This window comes from Myotis lucifugus, unplaced genomic scaffold, assembly GCF_000147115.1.
Source record: "Myotis lucifugus unplaced genomic scaffold, Myoluc2.0 scaffold_131, whole genome shotgun sequence".
Taxonomy (NCBI): Eukaryota; Metazoa; Chordata; class Mammalia; order Chiroptera; family Vespertilionidae; genus Myotis; species Myotis lucifugus.
Window position 1 is genome coordinate 2,434,031 of NW_005871179.1, and position 15,112 is coordinate 2,449,142.

At 49.4% G+C, this 15,112-nt stretch overlaps 1 protein-coding gene across 1 annotated transcript in view; it reads left to right on the forward strand.

Annotated features, from left to right (window-relative positions):
- The first annotated feature begins 6,465 nt into the window (after positions 1 to 6,465).
- The window catches only part of PHC2 (polyhomeotic homolog 2), a 49,043-nt gene continuing 40,396 nt past the window's right edge, over positions 6,466 to 15,112 (forward strand). Inside the window, 6 exon segments of the mRNA XM_023758549.1 lie at positions 6,466 to 6,633; positions 7,567 to 7,725; positions 8,709 to 8,786; positions 9,745 to 9,909; positions 11,775 to 11,861; positions 13,010 to 13,322. Coding sequence (XP_023614317.1) covers positions 6,481 to 6,633; positions 7,567 to 7,725; positions 8,709 to 8,786; positions 9,745 to 9,909; positions 11,775 to 11,861; positions 13,010 to 13,322 — 955 coding nt within the window. The 5' untranslated portion in view covers positions 6,466 to 6,480.

Consider the following 15,112-nt stretch of genomic DNA (forward strand, 5'->3'; position numbering starts at 1 on the left):
GGGCATGCAGGAGGCAGCCTATCAATGATTCTCTCTCATCATTGATGTTTCTATCTCTCTCTCGCTCCCTCTCCCTTCCTCTCTGAAATCAAAATATATATATTTTTTAATGCTCTATTACGTAGCAATTCCACTTGTGGGGATTTATTCAAAGAAACCCAAAACACTAATTTAAAAGAATATATACAACCCTTTGTTCATTGCAGCAGCATTTACAGTAGCCAAGATATGGAAGCAACCCATCAATAGACAAGTGGATAAAAGAGTTGTGGTACTTAACACACGATGGCATACTACTCAGCCATAAGAAAGAATGAAATCTTATTTGCGGCAGCATAGATGGACCTAGAGGGTATTCTGCTCAGTGAAATAAGTCATTCTGAGAAAGACACATACCATATGATTTCACTTATCTGTAGAATCTAAAGAACAAAATAAGTGAACAAAATCGAAACAGACTCATAGACACAAAAAAAGACTGGTAGTTGCCATAGGGGTGGGGGTGTTAGGGGACGGGTAAAAGAGGGTGAGCGTATGTGTATGTGTGCACATGTGAATAGGCATGCTTTGTGGAGAGACTTAGTATGCAGAAAGTTTTTATTGAGCTATAATTAATGAACAACAGTAATTAGTTTTAGGTATACAACATAATGATTCATTATTTGTATATATTGAAAAATGATCACCACAATAAGTCTAGGTAACAACCATCACCACACATAGTTACAGAATTTTTTTCTTGTGGTGAGAAATTTTAAGATCTACTCTCTTGCCAACTTTCAATACAGTCACCATATATCCCCAGGACTTATTTGTTTTATAACTTGAAGTTTGTGCCTTTGGAGATATTTTCATAGAGATCTTTTTCTTAGTCTTGGCTACTGAGATTACTATGTACAAATCCAGGAATACATAGCTCTACTAAAAATAAACCAGGAAGAATTGACCGAAACCATAGCACGAAGAATTTACTGTCATTAGATATTTCAAAAATATTTTTCTAACTTTGAGGTTATTCTCTGGAACTTAATTCTTCTTCTGCCCCAACCTACTCTCTTTCCAGTCTGTGCCACAAATGTTAAGAAAAGTTCTGGAGACTGGAAGTCTGAAATTCAGTGTGAGCAGGGCCATGCTCCCTCTGAAATCCTTCCTGGTCTCTTCCTAGCTTCTAGCACCACGTTCCTTGGCTCATGAAAAGGTAATTCCAATCCCTGCCCCATCTCCACAGAGCTGTCTTCTCTCAGTGTATGTGTCTCTTCACATGACGTTCTTTTATAAGGATATCAGTCATATTGGATTAGGGGCCCAACTTTCTCAAGGGTGATCTCATCTTAACTAATTACATCTGCAATGACCCTCTGTCCAAATGAGGTCACAGTCTGAGGTACTGGGCGTTAGGACTTTAACATCTTTTTGAGGGAACACAGCTTAGTCCATAACAGGCAGTATTTGAAGTGGAAGAAAAAAGGACCTGGACACAGTGTGTGATGACAGCTGGGAGACTGAGGCAACGGATGTCTTAAAGTAAGGCACCAACTTAACGTAGTGATTGGATCCAAGTTTGTGTATGTAATTGTCCTCTGGGAAACCAGTAGCATAGCATCCCTCTTTAAGCCCTGAAGTAAAAGTTCTTTCTACAGAATCCTTAATAATGTCAATAATAATTATGATGATCATCATAACAATAGCAGCTAACATTTATTAAGTGTTTGCCAAGTGCCAGGCATTTTTCTAACTGCTTTACATATATTAACTCATCTAATAAAAGAACCCTACAAAGTGGTATTATTGTCCCAGTTTTACAGTTAAGGAGACTAAAGCTGAGAGATTTAGTAACTCGCTCAGAGTCACGAAACTAGGAAGTTGAAGTTTGAGCCCAGGCAGTTTGGCTCTAGAGCATCCATTCTTCATCACTGTCTAGAGCATCGGTTCTCAACCTGTGGGTCGCGACCCCTTTGGCGGCCGAACGACCTTTTCACAGGGGTCGCCTAAGACCATCCTGCATATCAGATATTTACATTACGATTCATAACAGTAGCAACATTACAGTTATGAAGTAGCAACGAAAATAATTTTATGGTTTGGTCACAACATGAGGAACTGTATTTAAAGGGCCAGAAGGTTGAGAACCACTGCTCTAGAGACTGACGTTTTAAATCTTAAGTCCCTAAAGGGCCTTCTGGAAAAGCTGCCCCCCCCAAAAAAAAAAAAAAAAGCCAAAATTTAGATAGGGAAAACAGACCATGGTTCTGTATAAAGAGATTTTTAAGTGTGACTGTGACCAATGATGAAAAATAACTTAGGGGATCCTCACTATTTACTGTAGTAGAAGAGTCACTTTCCAAATCCCAAATCGGACTCGCATCCTTGCCATTTATCACATGTATCATTGCTGAGTATTGTCCTCAGTGCTCCGCAGACATCTCATTTAATCCACAGAACCACCACATGAGGGAAATTCAACCTCATTCTACTGCTGAAGACACTGAGGCCCAAAAGAATGTAAGCTGCCCAAGGATACTGGGCTGGTGGTTAGAAATTGAACCCAGGTCTTAACAACACAAAAGCCTGTGCTGCTAACCAACAGGCTGCAGGTATACTGTCTGCCATAAATAAAAACGGGTTTGCCACAGACAGGGATCCTGTAAACTACAGCCCCCAGGCCAAAAATGGCCCACCACATATTTTGTAACTCATATTTTATTGAAACACAGCCACACTCCACTTACAACTTGTCTGCGGCTGTGTTTGCCCAGCAGAGTTGAGTAGTCATGGCAGAGACCATATGCTGGCAAAGCCTAAAATCTTGACTATCTGGCCCTTACAGAGAAAGTTGCAGGCTGAATAGCTGACGTGTCTCAGAGCAGGGAGACTAACGCTGCTGAGTCTCACTCCCTAAACACCACATTGGCATCACATGGCTTTAACTAGATGTTCCTTCCAAAAGTGCCCATATCCCCCCCTTTCCTCTCCATATTCTTCAAACAACCAGTAACCAGCTTATAGAAACACTTGACACAATCTGCCTCCTATAAATTATGAAGAAAATAAGGAGGTTTCAGAAAAAGTATATCCATGTAAACGTACGGGGTCTATTTCACAATGAAATCAGACTATTTTGCCGGCTAAGACTGCATGGTCAGTTTTAACTTCTCGTCCTTTATTTCTATCTTTGTTGGCCCTCATTTACTTACTTTGGTTTCTAGCGACACTGAAGGGGGCAACAAGCAGAGGATTGGGGGGAGGGAGAACTTTTTGAGGGGGCTTGAGCTGAATCCATTTGGACTGTTTCCAATGTATCAGTAGCCTCAGACAGCTGCCAAAGACGCAATTGGACTGGTGCAAATCAGGATACTTATGTGTGTGCGGCAAATGGGGGTGTAAGGTGGTCTGCCCTCTGGCCCCAAAGTCTAGAGAGCCTGAACGCTGCTATTACTGACTTATACCTTGAACGGAGAAGCGACCTCAGAGGAGAGGCAGAGCCATAGCAAAGGAGCCCCATCATCCCGCCTTTTCAGAGTCTCCATACACAAGCCACTGCAGGAATGATGACACCAGTAGGCTTGTGGGCGGACTAGACCTCTCATTTCCTGCCGGTCTCCGATTGCATGAGGAAAACCCAGCCCACTTTACTCCAGGGCTTTCAGCTCCAGTTGGAGAGCTGTTCTCAGTATCTTTCCCCTCGACTTCCCTGGAACCTCTGCCACAGCTGTAATCCGCAGCAAATGGATTTCCCTGACCCTGGGACAAAGGCCCAGTGTTCCCTAGACTTGGCGGCTCCTGGGAGGCAGGACCATCAGCATTTCTCCAGCTGCTGGTCTCAGGCCCCGTGGGCGGCAGAGACCTGTAATAAGATCACTAGCCAAGCCGGTTACACTCGGCACATCATTCAAAGTGGTCCCCTGTGATTGGGAGGGGGAATTGACTAATGTAAGAATCACAGCCTTCAGAGCTCGGGCTCACACAAAACCACACAGTGAGTTGGAATCCGGAGAAAAGCAGACTTCCAGTCCTGGATGTGAGCCATTAATCAGATCTGGCTGTGGTTCATAGTGGGAGTCAGCAGGGATGGGTGGCCTTGGGGGAGAAATAAGGAACTAGTTAGAAGGAGGAAAAGGGAGGAATAAGAGTGGGAATTAAAAGGAAATTGAAAAGGGTGTGTAAAATGCTAAAAGCCTAGATACCGAGTTTAAGGGTTCAGACTTTCTAATGTGGGGCCACAGGGTTGGGGTGTCATGAGAGGCCACAGATACCTCAGTAGCCCTCACTGAGGCTTCTGAACCTCCACCACTCCCCCCAGATCAGAGCTTTGAGGCAGAGGAAGGTGGGAGTAGGAAGGCCTTACAAGCTTGGCTTCAAAGAGGGGAACTGTAGTAGAAAAGGCTTGAAAGCTACTATATAGGTCCATGCCACCTAATTTTTGTCTTTTTCTACCCAAGTTCCCTTCCCCTGGGAAACCAATGAGAAAGTGACATATAGCAGCTTCAGATTCCTTCCTCCTCAGGGCAAACTTCAACCCTCTGGCTGACTAAATCACCACCACAAGTCCAGTCAGTGTTCGGAGGGTGCCTCCCATGGTCATGCTACTGGAGGAGACTCCAAGGAGCCCTACCTCCTCGAGTGAGTCACTTTCCCAAAACCTGGACGTCAGTTTTTGCATAGGAAAGACAAGGGAGATAATGCTAACTTTTGATTTCTTGAAGAAACTGGTAGATTCACATGTCTATTATCTTTTATGTATACATTATATATAAAATATTATTTTGTCAGTATACAATATTTAATAGACATTACTTAATAATTAGGGGATTATATTCAGTAATTTGGTTCCTTTTCACCTCTGAAAACCTAGTATGCTCTGATATGGACTTGGCCCAATGGCATCACAGTAATGGCTCAAGGCAGGAATATGGGTGGCTTTCAGAGGGCATAGTTTGGGAGGAGTTCTGGCTTTGGTGTCAGACCTGGTTTTGAATCCCAGTTCTGGGATGACGTTAGATAAGTTACTTTGATGCTTCATTGACAAAATTGAGATATATATATACCTATCCTGTAAGGGAGAGTCATGAGTATCCTATATATATATAAAGAGTAATATGCAAATTGCCGAACAGTGGGCCGGCCAATTGGTGGGGGGTGGGATTGGCGAGCAGGCAGCGCCAGGCCAGCCAAGGTGTGTGCCAGTGGGTAGAGGGAGGGAACAGCAATGGGGGGGGGGGCTGGCACCGTCCCCCTGATCAGCCCATCCAGTCCCTCCGGCAGAGGGAGGCCAAACTGCTCCAACCAACTGAGCCACACTGGTTAGGGCAATAAATGTAGTTTTTGATGTAGGAAGGAATAGGTAGGAGGGAAAGTGTATATATGGAAATGAGGATTTTCGAAACAACATGAAAGAAGAAAAAGAAAGGGACTTGAACTCAAATCTGAGTATGCCTTTCTCACCACCCCTTCTTCCTCCCCAGCCCCTCTCCAATGCCAGTCATTGCCTCAAGGGGATGTGTGATTTCCAGTTCTGATCCAGATCAGAGGATGGTCCCTGAAGAATCTCTGGCCTCCTTAATGAGTGGGGTAGAAGGTCCCAAGGGCACTGCCTCTTCCACACTGGAAGAGGACTGACCTATTAGCACTGGGACAGTCTCAATAACCACACAACAGCCAGCGCTCATGGGCCCTCCACTCACTATATACCTGACGCTCTGCTAAGCACTTTGTATCATTGTTTTACTTTATCCTCCCAACAATCCATCCACTCTTACATCTGATAGTTAAGAGACAGAAGGTCAGAAAAGTGTGACTTGCCAAGCTTTCTCATCCAGTAAGTGGCAGGGCCAGGACATAAACCCAAGTCTTTCTGACTCCAAACCCTGCAATTTTAACCAAATTGCTCAACCTAATGCCCTACTCAGCTTTAGATTGGAGAGCACTCAGCAAGTACTTCATAAAGAAAACAGAGACTCCAAACATATTCAAAGCTCTTCCAGCTTTCAAAACAAAACAAACACTTCAGTTTATTTTATTGTCTCCTTATTGGCCTCTTCCTTTCATTCTGTTCTCTCTAGATTTTTATTCCCATTTCTTTCAATAACCGCCTGTATAAATGTGGAGAAATAATTAGTTCTCTGATATCCAGTATCTCCATCCCACAGATAAAGGGCTGGATGGAGTGAGAGATGATCCCAGTAAGACCATTCCAGGAGCTCCGCCTCCTCTGCTGGTTTTACTTCCTTGAGCAGAATGAACAGGTCATAGACTTTAGATCAGGCAGACCTGATTTCAACTCTCCCCTAGTGAACCTGCCTGGACCTGTCCTTCTGATGATAGGACCTCAGTGCAGTAGTCCCCCCACAGGCTGATGGGAAATTCCTGCATACGTGTGCCTGCTCTAGTAAGTGTTTTAATATTTCACTTCTGCCTTTTTCCTCCCAGCATCCGCCTGCTCTTCTGCCATCTGAACCCCCCGGCTGTGCCATCCCACAGGCCATGGAGAATGAGCTGCCGGTCCCCCATACATCCAGCAGTGCCAGTGTCGCCAGCAGTGCCAGCGGGGTCAGCAGCAGCAGCGGTGGAAGTGGCCGCCCCGCTGGGCCCCAGATTTCTGTGTACAGTGGCATCCCTGACCGACAGACAGTGCAGGTGAGATTCCAGCTGATCTTGGATTGAATTCCTTAGTCATCTCCAGGCCTGGCCAGGAGGGCCTGTCAGCGTGGTCTAGTGGAATAACTGTGGTGTTGAATCTGTGCAGTTAGAGGAGCCTTTTATCGTTTCCTCATTTCCTTGAGACTGGCTCAGCCAGTCCCATGAGGAAAGAGAGAATGGCAGTAAGGCCAGGGAGTGGGGGATGGAGGGAGGGAGGGAAAGAATAGAGAGTAACGCATCACCCTGTGGCACTTGCCGGTTCTGCAAGCCCCAGGGGATTTCTTCAAAGGGACTGGTAGGACTTTCCAGGCAGCTAGGGGCACACCCTGGGAAGCAGTGCAAGTCTGCCCTGAGGGCCCTCCCCCCAACCCCCAAGCAGGGAGGATATAGCCGTTGGGTAAGTTTTAGTTGGCTGGTGTGTTGCTTAAGTGGCAATAGCCCTCTCCCCTTGTGAGTTGTCTCTTTCTTCCCACCACTTTCCTTCTCTCTGCCTTGTTGAGTTTTGGTTCCCTCTGTCATCTTCCCTGTGTTCCAATCACCCTAATCTGAGGCTGAAGAATGGAAGGGAAGGGGAGTGTTATTGGCATGGGACACAGTGTCACTGGAGACTTCAAGGACTTCTGTCTCCCACAGCCTCCCCACCACCCTGAGAGTGAGTCAGAGCAGTGGTGGGCTGCCTTAAAGTCAAGGGGGGGGCAGCCAACACAGGGCAGACCATTCTGGGGGGCAATGCACTGAAGAGATGCAAGATAGATAAGGCAGAGATGCCTCCCTGAGAAGTGATTGGTTGTGGTGCTCGCAGACCTGGTGGCCTTCTCTGAGCAGTTGGGAAGAGGGGGGTTGGCAGGCGTTGTGGCAGAAGGGGTGGGTCTGCAGGGGGCGAGGGGCACAGCTGTTGAGCGCTGTCTGCGCCTCCCCGGCCCCTCGCAGGTGATCCAGCAGGCCCTGCACAGGCAGCCCAGCACCGCGGCCCAGTACCTGCAGCAGATGTACGCCGCACAGCAGCAGCACCTCATGCTGCAGACGGCCGCCCTGCAGCAGCAGCACCTCAGCAGCGCGCAGCTCCAGAGCCTGGCGGCTGTGCAGCAGGTGAGAACGAGAGGGTGCTGCTGATGCCCCAGGGTCATGGTGGCTGCAGGAGTAAGAGAAGTGGGCACTGCACACGTGCTCCGTGCATGCTCTCCTAGGACCCTCACAGAACCCCAGAAGTAGGTGTGATTGTTGTCGGCGTCCTCTGACAGATGAGGAAGAAGGCTCTGGGAGGCTACACACCTGGCCCAACGTCACACAGCTCCTGAGTGGAGCAGCTGGAACCCTCAGCCTGCCCAGCCCAGCCCTGGCCTTCCTCACCAGGTCACTGTACCACAGAGACAGGACTGAGGGTCACAGAGGTCCACAAGCAAAGGCATCGCTCAGTCAGCTTGCCTCTCTGCCATCAGTGCCTGAGAAGAACTCATCATTCATTCATTCAACAAAATATTTTATGGACCTACTATATGCCAGAGTGTATGTCAGGCACTGAGTATACTGTGGATTCTGTCTTCTTGGAGCTCATAGTGGGGAGACAGCCAGTAAACAGAAATCCAAATAGACAAGGAAACAAAATATGTGCCCATCTCAGTTGTGGTAAGCTGTGACTGAATAACAAGGAAGACCTTAGATTGGGCGGCCAGGGAAGGCCTCTCTGCTGGAGTAACATTGACGCTATCCTTGAAGGGTGACAGGAAGCTGGCCAAGGGGAGAGGGTAGACTGGGGGCCCCGATATGATGGAGTGAGGAGGAGTGGAGGACTGAGAGAGCTGGAAACCTTGCTAATAACCATAGCTGACAATTGGAGTGCTTACATGCAAATGCTTTGCCTCGCTCAATCCTTTTAACAACCGTACAAGGTAGACACTGTTATTGTCCTCACGTTATGAAAAAAGAAACTGAGGCACTCGCTTAAGGTCACACAGATGAGGCAGAATGGAGGTTTGACTCCTTCCCACCCTGTTGTACTTCCTTGGAAGGTGAGAGCCTGGGCGGGACTAAGGGAGATCTGGGACTCTAGTGATAAGAATTGTCCTTTCCAGGCGAGCCTGGTGGCCAACAGACAAGGGAGCACCCCCGGCAGCAGTGTGTCTGCACAGGCCCCGGCCCAGTCATCCTCGGTGAGTAGATGGGGGGCAGCAGGCAGAGCCCCCAATCCAGGACCAGCTCCGTCCTCCTTGCCTAAGACCCAGTGGTGGGGAATCCTCAGCCATGTGGAGTCATGGCTGGGATCTATTGCTCTTCCAGAAATAATACGTGTCTCTCCCTAGCCCTTACTTTAACAACTCCCTGTCATCGTTCCAGGGCCAAGGCTCTCTGTTCATAGCTCACTTGTCTCGCCATTGGACCCTCCCTGCAGCTCTGCACACAGGCCAGAGATGGGGCAGCGCTGGGGGAAGATCCAGGGCCAAGGACCAGAGATGGTTCTAAAGCAGCGGTTCTCAACCTGTGGGTCACGACCCCCTTGGGGGTCGAATGACCCTTTCACAGGGGTCGCCTAAGACCATCGGAAAACACATATGTAATTACATATTTTTGTGATTAATCACTATGCTTTAATTATGTTCAATTTGTAACAATGAAAATACATCCTGCATATCAGATATTTACATTATGATTCATAACAGTAGCAAAATTACAGTCATGAAGTAGCACAAAAATAATTTTATAGCCCTGACCGGTTTGGCTCAGTGGATACAGCATCGGCCTGTGGACTGAAGGGTCCCAGATTCGATTCCAGTCAAGGGCATGTACCTTGGTTGCGGGCACATCCCCAGTAGAGGGTGTGCAGGAGGCAGCTAAATTGATGTTTCTCTCTCATCGATGTTTCTAACTCTCTATCTCTCTTCCTCTCCCTTCCTCTCCGTAAAAAATCAAAATATATTTTTTTAAAAATAATAATTTTATGGTTGGGGGTCACCACAACATGAGGAACTGTATTAAAGGGTCGAGGCATTAGGAAGGTTGAGAACCACTGTTCTAAAGAAAGCCGAATCCACAGAGAGGGGGGAGAAAGAAATGGGGCACGGAGGTAACCAACAGGACCTCCTGTTTCCTACTGTGTGTCTCTCCCATCAGATCAATCTGGCAGCCTCCCCAGCGGCAGCCCAGCTCATCAACCGGGCTCAGAGTGTGAACTCAGCAACCGCCTCGGGCATCGCCCAGCAGGCTGTGCTCTTGGGCAACACATCTTCTCCCGCCCTGACTGCAAGCCAAGCGCAGATGTATCTGAGGGCACAGATGGTGAGTACCCAGCCTGGGCCACGGCTCAGGTGGGCCAGGGGAACAGGCAGAGAGTCTGAGCGATGAGAGATGGAAAAGGGTAGGGATTAGTCCAGGTCGGAGAATAAGAAGCCTAGGAGACAGTCGGCAGAGATAAGGGTGGAATAAAGAAGGGAGGGAAGCTGGACAGCTGAGTGGGAGCTTTGGTATGGGCTCAGACAAGGACGGGGGTGGGGGGTGGGGTTTCCAGGCTGAAACAGTTACCCATGATGCCTCCTTTCCTTCCCCTCCGAGAGTGAAACAGAACTGTGCTCTTTTCAGAAACCACTTTCTAACACTAATTAGGGTAGACAATGTGGGAGTCCTTGCCTCAACGGTCTGTACACTCAGGCACATCAGATAAGCAAGCACAGAAACATCCATATACTGCACAGAAATGGGGACATCGGTCTTAGCTCACTGTGACAGTCCTTGCTGGTGGTCAAGGGCCAAAGGTGCATTTCGGCTCAGATAGTGAAGGTGGCAGCCAGCGTCAGGACATGCTGGTGCCTCCACTGCCCTCCCAGCTGGGCCCCACGCTAATCAGGGTCACCCTAGCAGTTGTTTATCAGGTGGGCATGTTTGGGTCAAATGTACTCAGGACGGCATCGGCCCTGGACATGCATACCTAAGATCTCTCCTCTACACCTGGCCCTGAGGGCTGCAGAGGCCCTTAGGAACTTAAGAGGTTCCTAAGATTTGGAAGAATTTTCTGGGAAAATAGCAGCATGCCCCCTAGGAGGCAGTAGCATCTACTGGTTCTATGCTCAGCTCTGTCCAGTCTCATATCTCCCATCCTGAAGATGCCTCCCTCGAGCTCCTTGACACACAGTCCTACCCTCCCTCACTCCTGCAGCCAGAATTTGACACTCGGAGCCTTTCTGGTCTTGCTCCTGCACTTCCGTTCCTGACTCTGAGTTCATTGCTTGGGGTGCAGCTCCATTCCCAGGGACTAGCCCCTTAGACACACAGCGTAGACTAGACTTCCACTTCTCTAGGGAAACAGCCACACTGTGGCACTGCCCACGCCAGCCTTTGTCTTCAGTTACTCATTCCCTTGCCCAACTCAACTGACCCAACTGAGTCCCGAAGCTTGTCTGCCTCCCTCCCCAGAGCAGAGCACACATGCACGGAGGGTGCCTCACAGAGTTCTCGAGACACCAGCATGTCCACATTGACCCCAGGCTAGACTCACAGAGGTGGAAGTGTCATGCAGAGACCATCACGTAGCCTGCATTGCGTCCCGTGGAAGGAGATGCAGACACAAAGTACAGCTCTAGACGCTCTGCTTCCTCTACCACTGTTGTCTACACGAGTGCGTGCACACACACACACACACACACACACACACACACACACATAAACTTGACTAAAAATTGAGCAAATCATCCCTTCTGGAGCCGAGTCCTGTTCTGACCCAACCTAGAGTCAGGAGTGGGTGAGACCTAGCCAGTGATCCTAGGGCATCTATTTCAGCCCGGGGTCCCTGCCCCCGGGAGGCTGAGGAGAGAGTGACTAGGATGACCTGCGAATGTAGGTCCCCTCTAGGATGAGCTCCTCACAGAGGCTGCTGCAGTAAACCTGACTTGGGTACAGCCCCAGGGTGGCTCTCCCCCACCCCTCACTGCCCAGCCTAGATCAGGATTTTCAGAGGATCCCTTTGGACTCCTTCCCTTTCTTGCCTCCCTAGTTCCCCATATCTGCTCGCTGGCTAAACTGTCTGTCCTGTGGCTGAGCCCACATTGGGCAGGTAAAAGGCGCCTCGTTTCCTGTGATTCCAGGCCCAGCCAGGTAACCTGGTGCAGGTAGCTAGGAGCCTAGGCGGCACTGTTCCTTTGTCCCCTCAGCTCATCTTCACGCCCACGGCCACCGTCGCTACTGTGCAGCCTGAGCTCGGCACTGGCTCCCCCGCCCGGCCCCCCACCCCCGCCCAGGTGAGGATTCCATGCTTGTGGGAGGGCAGGGGGGTGGGTACCCCTTGACTGATACTGGGTATGGGCCCAAGCCCTGGTGGAGCTTTGAATCTTTGGAAAGGCTGGAATCTCCTAGGAAAGCAGGTGGGAGACTGGACGGCCCAATGCACCCAGACCTGCTCCTTCGTTCCCCACTGAGAAGGCCTCAGCCACTCCTGCCCCTGTTCCTACAACAATGGTCAGGCGTCAGAGCAGCACGCCGAGGCCAGCGTGGTTGCCAGTAATGGCCTGGTGGTCTTTGCTACCTTTGTACCTTACACTCGCCCTCCCCAATGTAACTTCTGCTGCTTCGGTTGCTTTCAAGTGGAAAATCCCCCTCTGGTTACATAGACGAGCGCCTCTAGGAATCAGGGGAAATGGCATGGAAGGGGGAGGGAAGCTGAGTCCTGGGTCCCTCCCCTCTGCCGGGAGCCCACAGGTACTGCTGTGGCTGTAAAGATCCTATGGGCAGCCCGGAGGAGGAACACCTCCCACTCCCATCACCCCATCCCCAGCTACAGAACGGGGACCACGTGGAGGACACTTGGTAGCAAGATCATCGGATTTGTCAGATGAGAGTCTGGCACAGCCTCTGTATGTCCAGCAGAGGGCACCAGGGACCAGGTTGAATAAGCAGGCCCAACCGGTGCACAGCTTATTCTGGGGACCAGATAATCCTCTGCCTGGTGGCCTTGCTGGTTAATTAACTTTCCGTTTTGCCCTGGCCTTTTCCAGTGTGGCAAGCGCACGCCCTGCGGTACCTGGGAATTCTTTCTAAGTGGTCTGCATCCCATCCTCCTAGTTTGGAGGAGGCGGGAATTAACAGAAGGGAGAGCGCCTGGCCTGCCTGCCCGGGCCTGCCCCAGCCTGGGCCATCCTCCCTTCTCAGAACTCCATTTCTTCTGCTGGTGGATCCAATTAATAGCTCTCTCTCTTGTCCCCTTTAGAGCCTCTACCTGCTCCTGGTTTCTCTTTCAGCCCTAACTCATTCTCTCTCTTTGTCTCTGATTTCATACACGATCCTATTCAGCTATTCCTGAATCTGTCCCTAACTCCTTCCCTGTCTTAGTTGTGTGTTGGCATTGCTCCTACCCACATTCTCTGGACTCCTGTAGACCCCTCTTTTCCAGGTACAGAACTTGACCCTCCGAACACAGCAGACACCAGCTGCAGCAGCTTCGGGCCCTTCCCCCACTCAGCCTGTCCTGCCCAGTTTGGCCCTGAAACCCACGCCAGGTGGCAGCCAGCCTCTGCCTACCCCGTCACAGGGCAGAAACACTGCTCAGGGTTCCCCTGCAGGTGCCAAGTCTGGCCTTACTGACAGTGTGATGGAGCCACTCAAGAAAGGAGATGGCAACAGCAGTGTGCCTGGGAGCTTGGAGGGCCGGGCTGGGCTCAGCCGGATGGTGCCCGCTGTGGCTGCCCATCCCCTCATTGCACCAGGTAAGGGCTCCAGGAAGAAGGATCCTATCCCAGAAAACTGTGGGCCAGGGAAAACTTTCAAACTTTCCTTTTCTCCAGGGACATGCTAAGATCCCAGCCATGTGTCTCTCCCCTCCTCCAATCTTGAAATGCTCATTAGCTCCTCAATCCGTTTCATGCTTCTCATCCAGCTTTAAAAGGAAGCCACATCCGTTGAACTAAATGAGTCCTTCACAGGGGGCACAGCAGTGAAGCTCAGAGTGTGCAATTATAGCTGTTGACCCTGTGTGGGTGGAGGTTGGCAGCGAGGCTATTTTGAAATTCTCTAAGAGTCAGCAAAAAGGATGGGGCCAGCCAGAGGCCTGTAAGAACACATGGGGAGATGAGGAAGTGGGAAGTCGTTTTCCCATCATTCCACAGACATTTGTTGACCAGTATTTGCCAGTTGTATTGCCAGTTCTGGATATGTGTGGATCAATAAGACGGGGCCTGCCCTGGAGGAGAGCACAGACTGGAAGGACAGACGGGTACAGTGTGATGAGCGCTGTAACGTGTGAGCCCAGCACTGTCGGAACCCAGTGCACTGTCTGTCCTTGGGGAGGAGAAGCAAGAAAGGTCCCAAAGAGGTCACGCGAGAATAGATGTAGCAGATTTTTAAAAATAATCCAGCAAGTCACTTGTGAGGCGAGTTCTCTGAAGGAGGTGAATCAGTCTTCCCCGGGGCCAGGCTCCTTTCCCCGCCTGCTAAAATTCTCCCAGTGCCGCCTCTTGTCGGCCATCTCTGATGGGAAGAACCTGCCAAGAGCCCTAGAAGCCTGACTTTCCCTTCCAGAGAGCAAGGCCACGCTGTTCTAACACAGAAATAAATACGGCGGTGGGCCGCGTGGCTTTGCATTAAAGAGAGGCTCAGCCTGGTCACATCCCTGAGACCATCACTGGCCCTCGGACCTCATCCAATCTATTTTTTTCTTGAGAACCTACTCTGCTTGTTACTAATGAACCAAGATGGTCAAAATATGATTCCTTACCTAAAGGAGTGTACAGTCAAAAGGATAGAGCCAGATATATAAGGAAATCCATTCAGTCATAAATTCCATTAAAGGAATAAGTACGGGGTAAGTGGGCCCAGAGCACAGGTGGTCATCTCAGCACCAGGCAGGATGGTCGGGTGAAATGGCGCGTGAGTCTTGAAGTATGAGCAGTTGACCCAGCAGGCAAAGTGGACGAAGGTATTCGAGTCAGGAAAGCATTATGACAGTGAGCTGGGAAGAATCTGATTTAAAGTCCTCTATTCGCCTTTTTGAGGTTTCAAGGACCAAGGGTTGGTCTCTACCTCCCGTGGTCACTACAGAACCTTTGGAGGCCTCACTGCCCTGTGGCTCCAGGTGTCTCTCTCTGTCTGGCATTGCTTTCTCCAGAGACTGGTCCAGCCTCTTCCTTTAGGGGGAAAGGAACTGAGGCTCAGAGGTAAAGACAGGTTCTTAGAGTGGCTTGATAGCAGCTTGGACTAGAGCAGTGATGGCGAACCTATGACACGCGTGTCAGAGGTGACACGCGAACTCATTTTTTTGGTTGATTTTTCTTTGTTAAATGGCATTTAAATATATAAAATAAATATCAAAAATACAAATCTTTGTTTTACTATGGTTGCAAATATCAAAAAATTTCTATATGTGACACGGCACCAGAGTTAAGTTAGGGTTTTTCAAAATGCTGACACGCCGAGCTCAAAAGGTTCGCCATCACTGGACTAGAGCAAGGACCCCAAGTTAGCATTTCTTCTACCTACTCATTCAGTGCACAAACCCTAG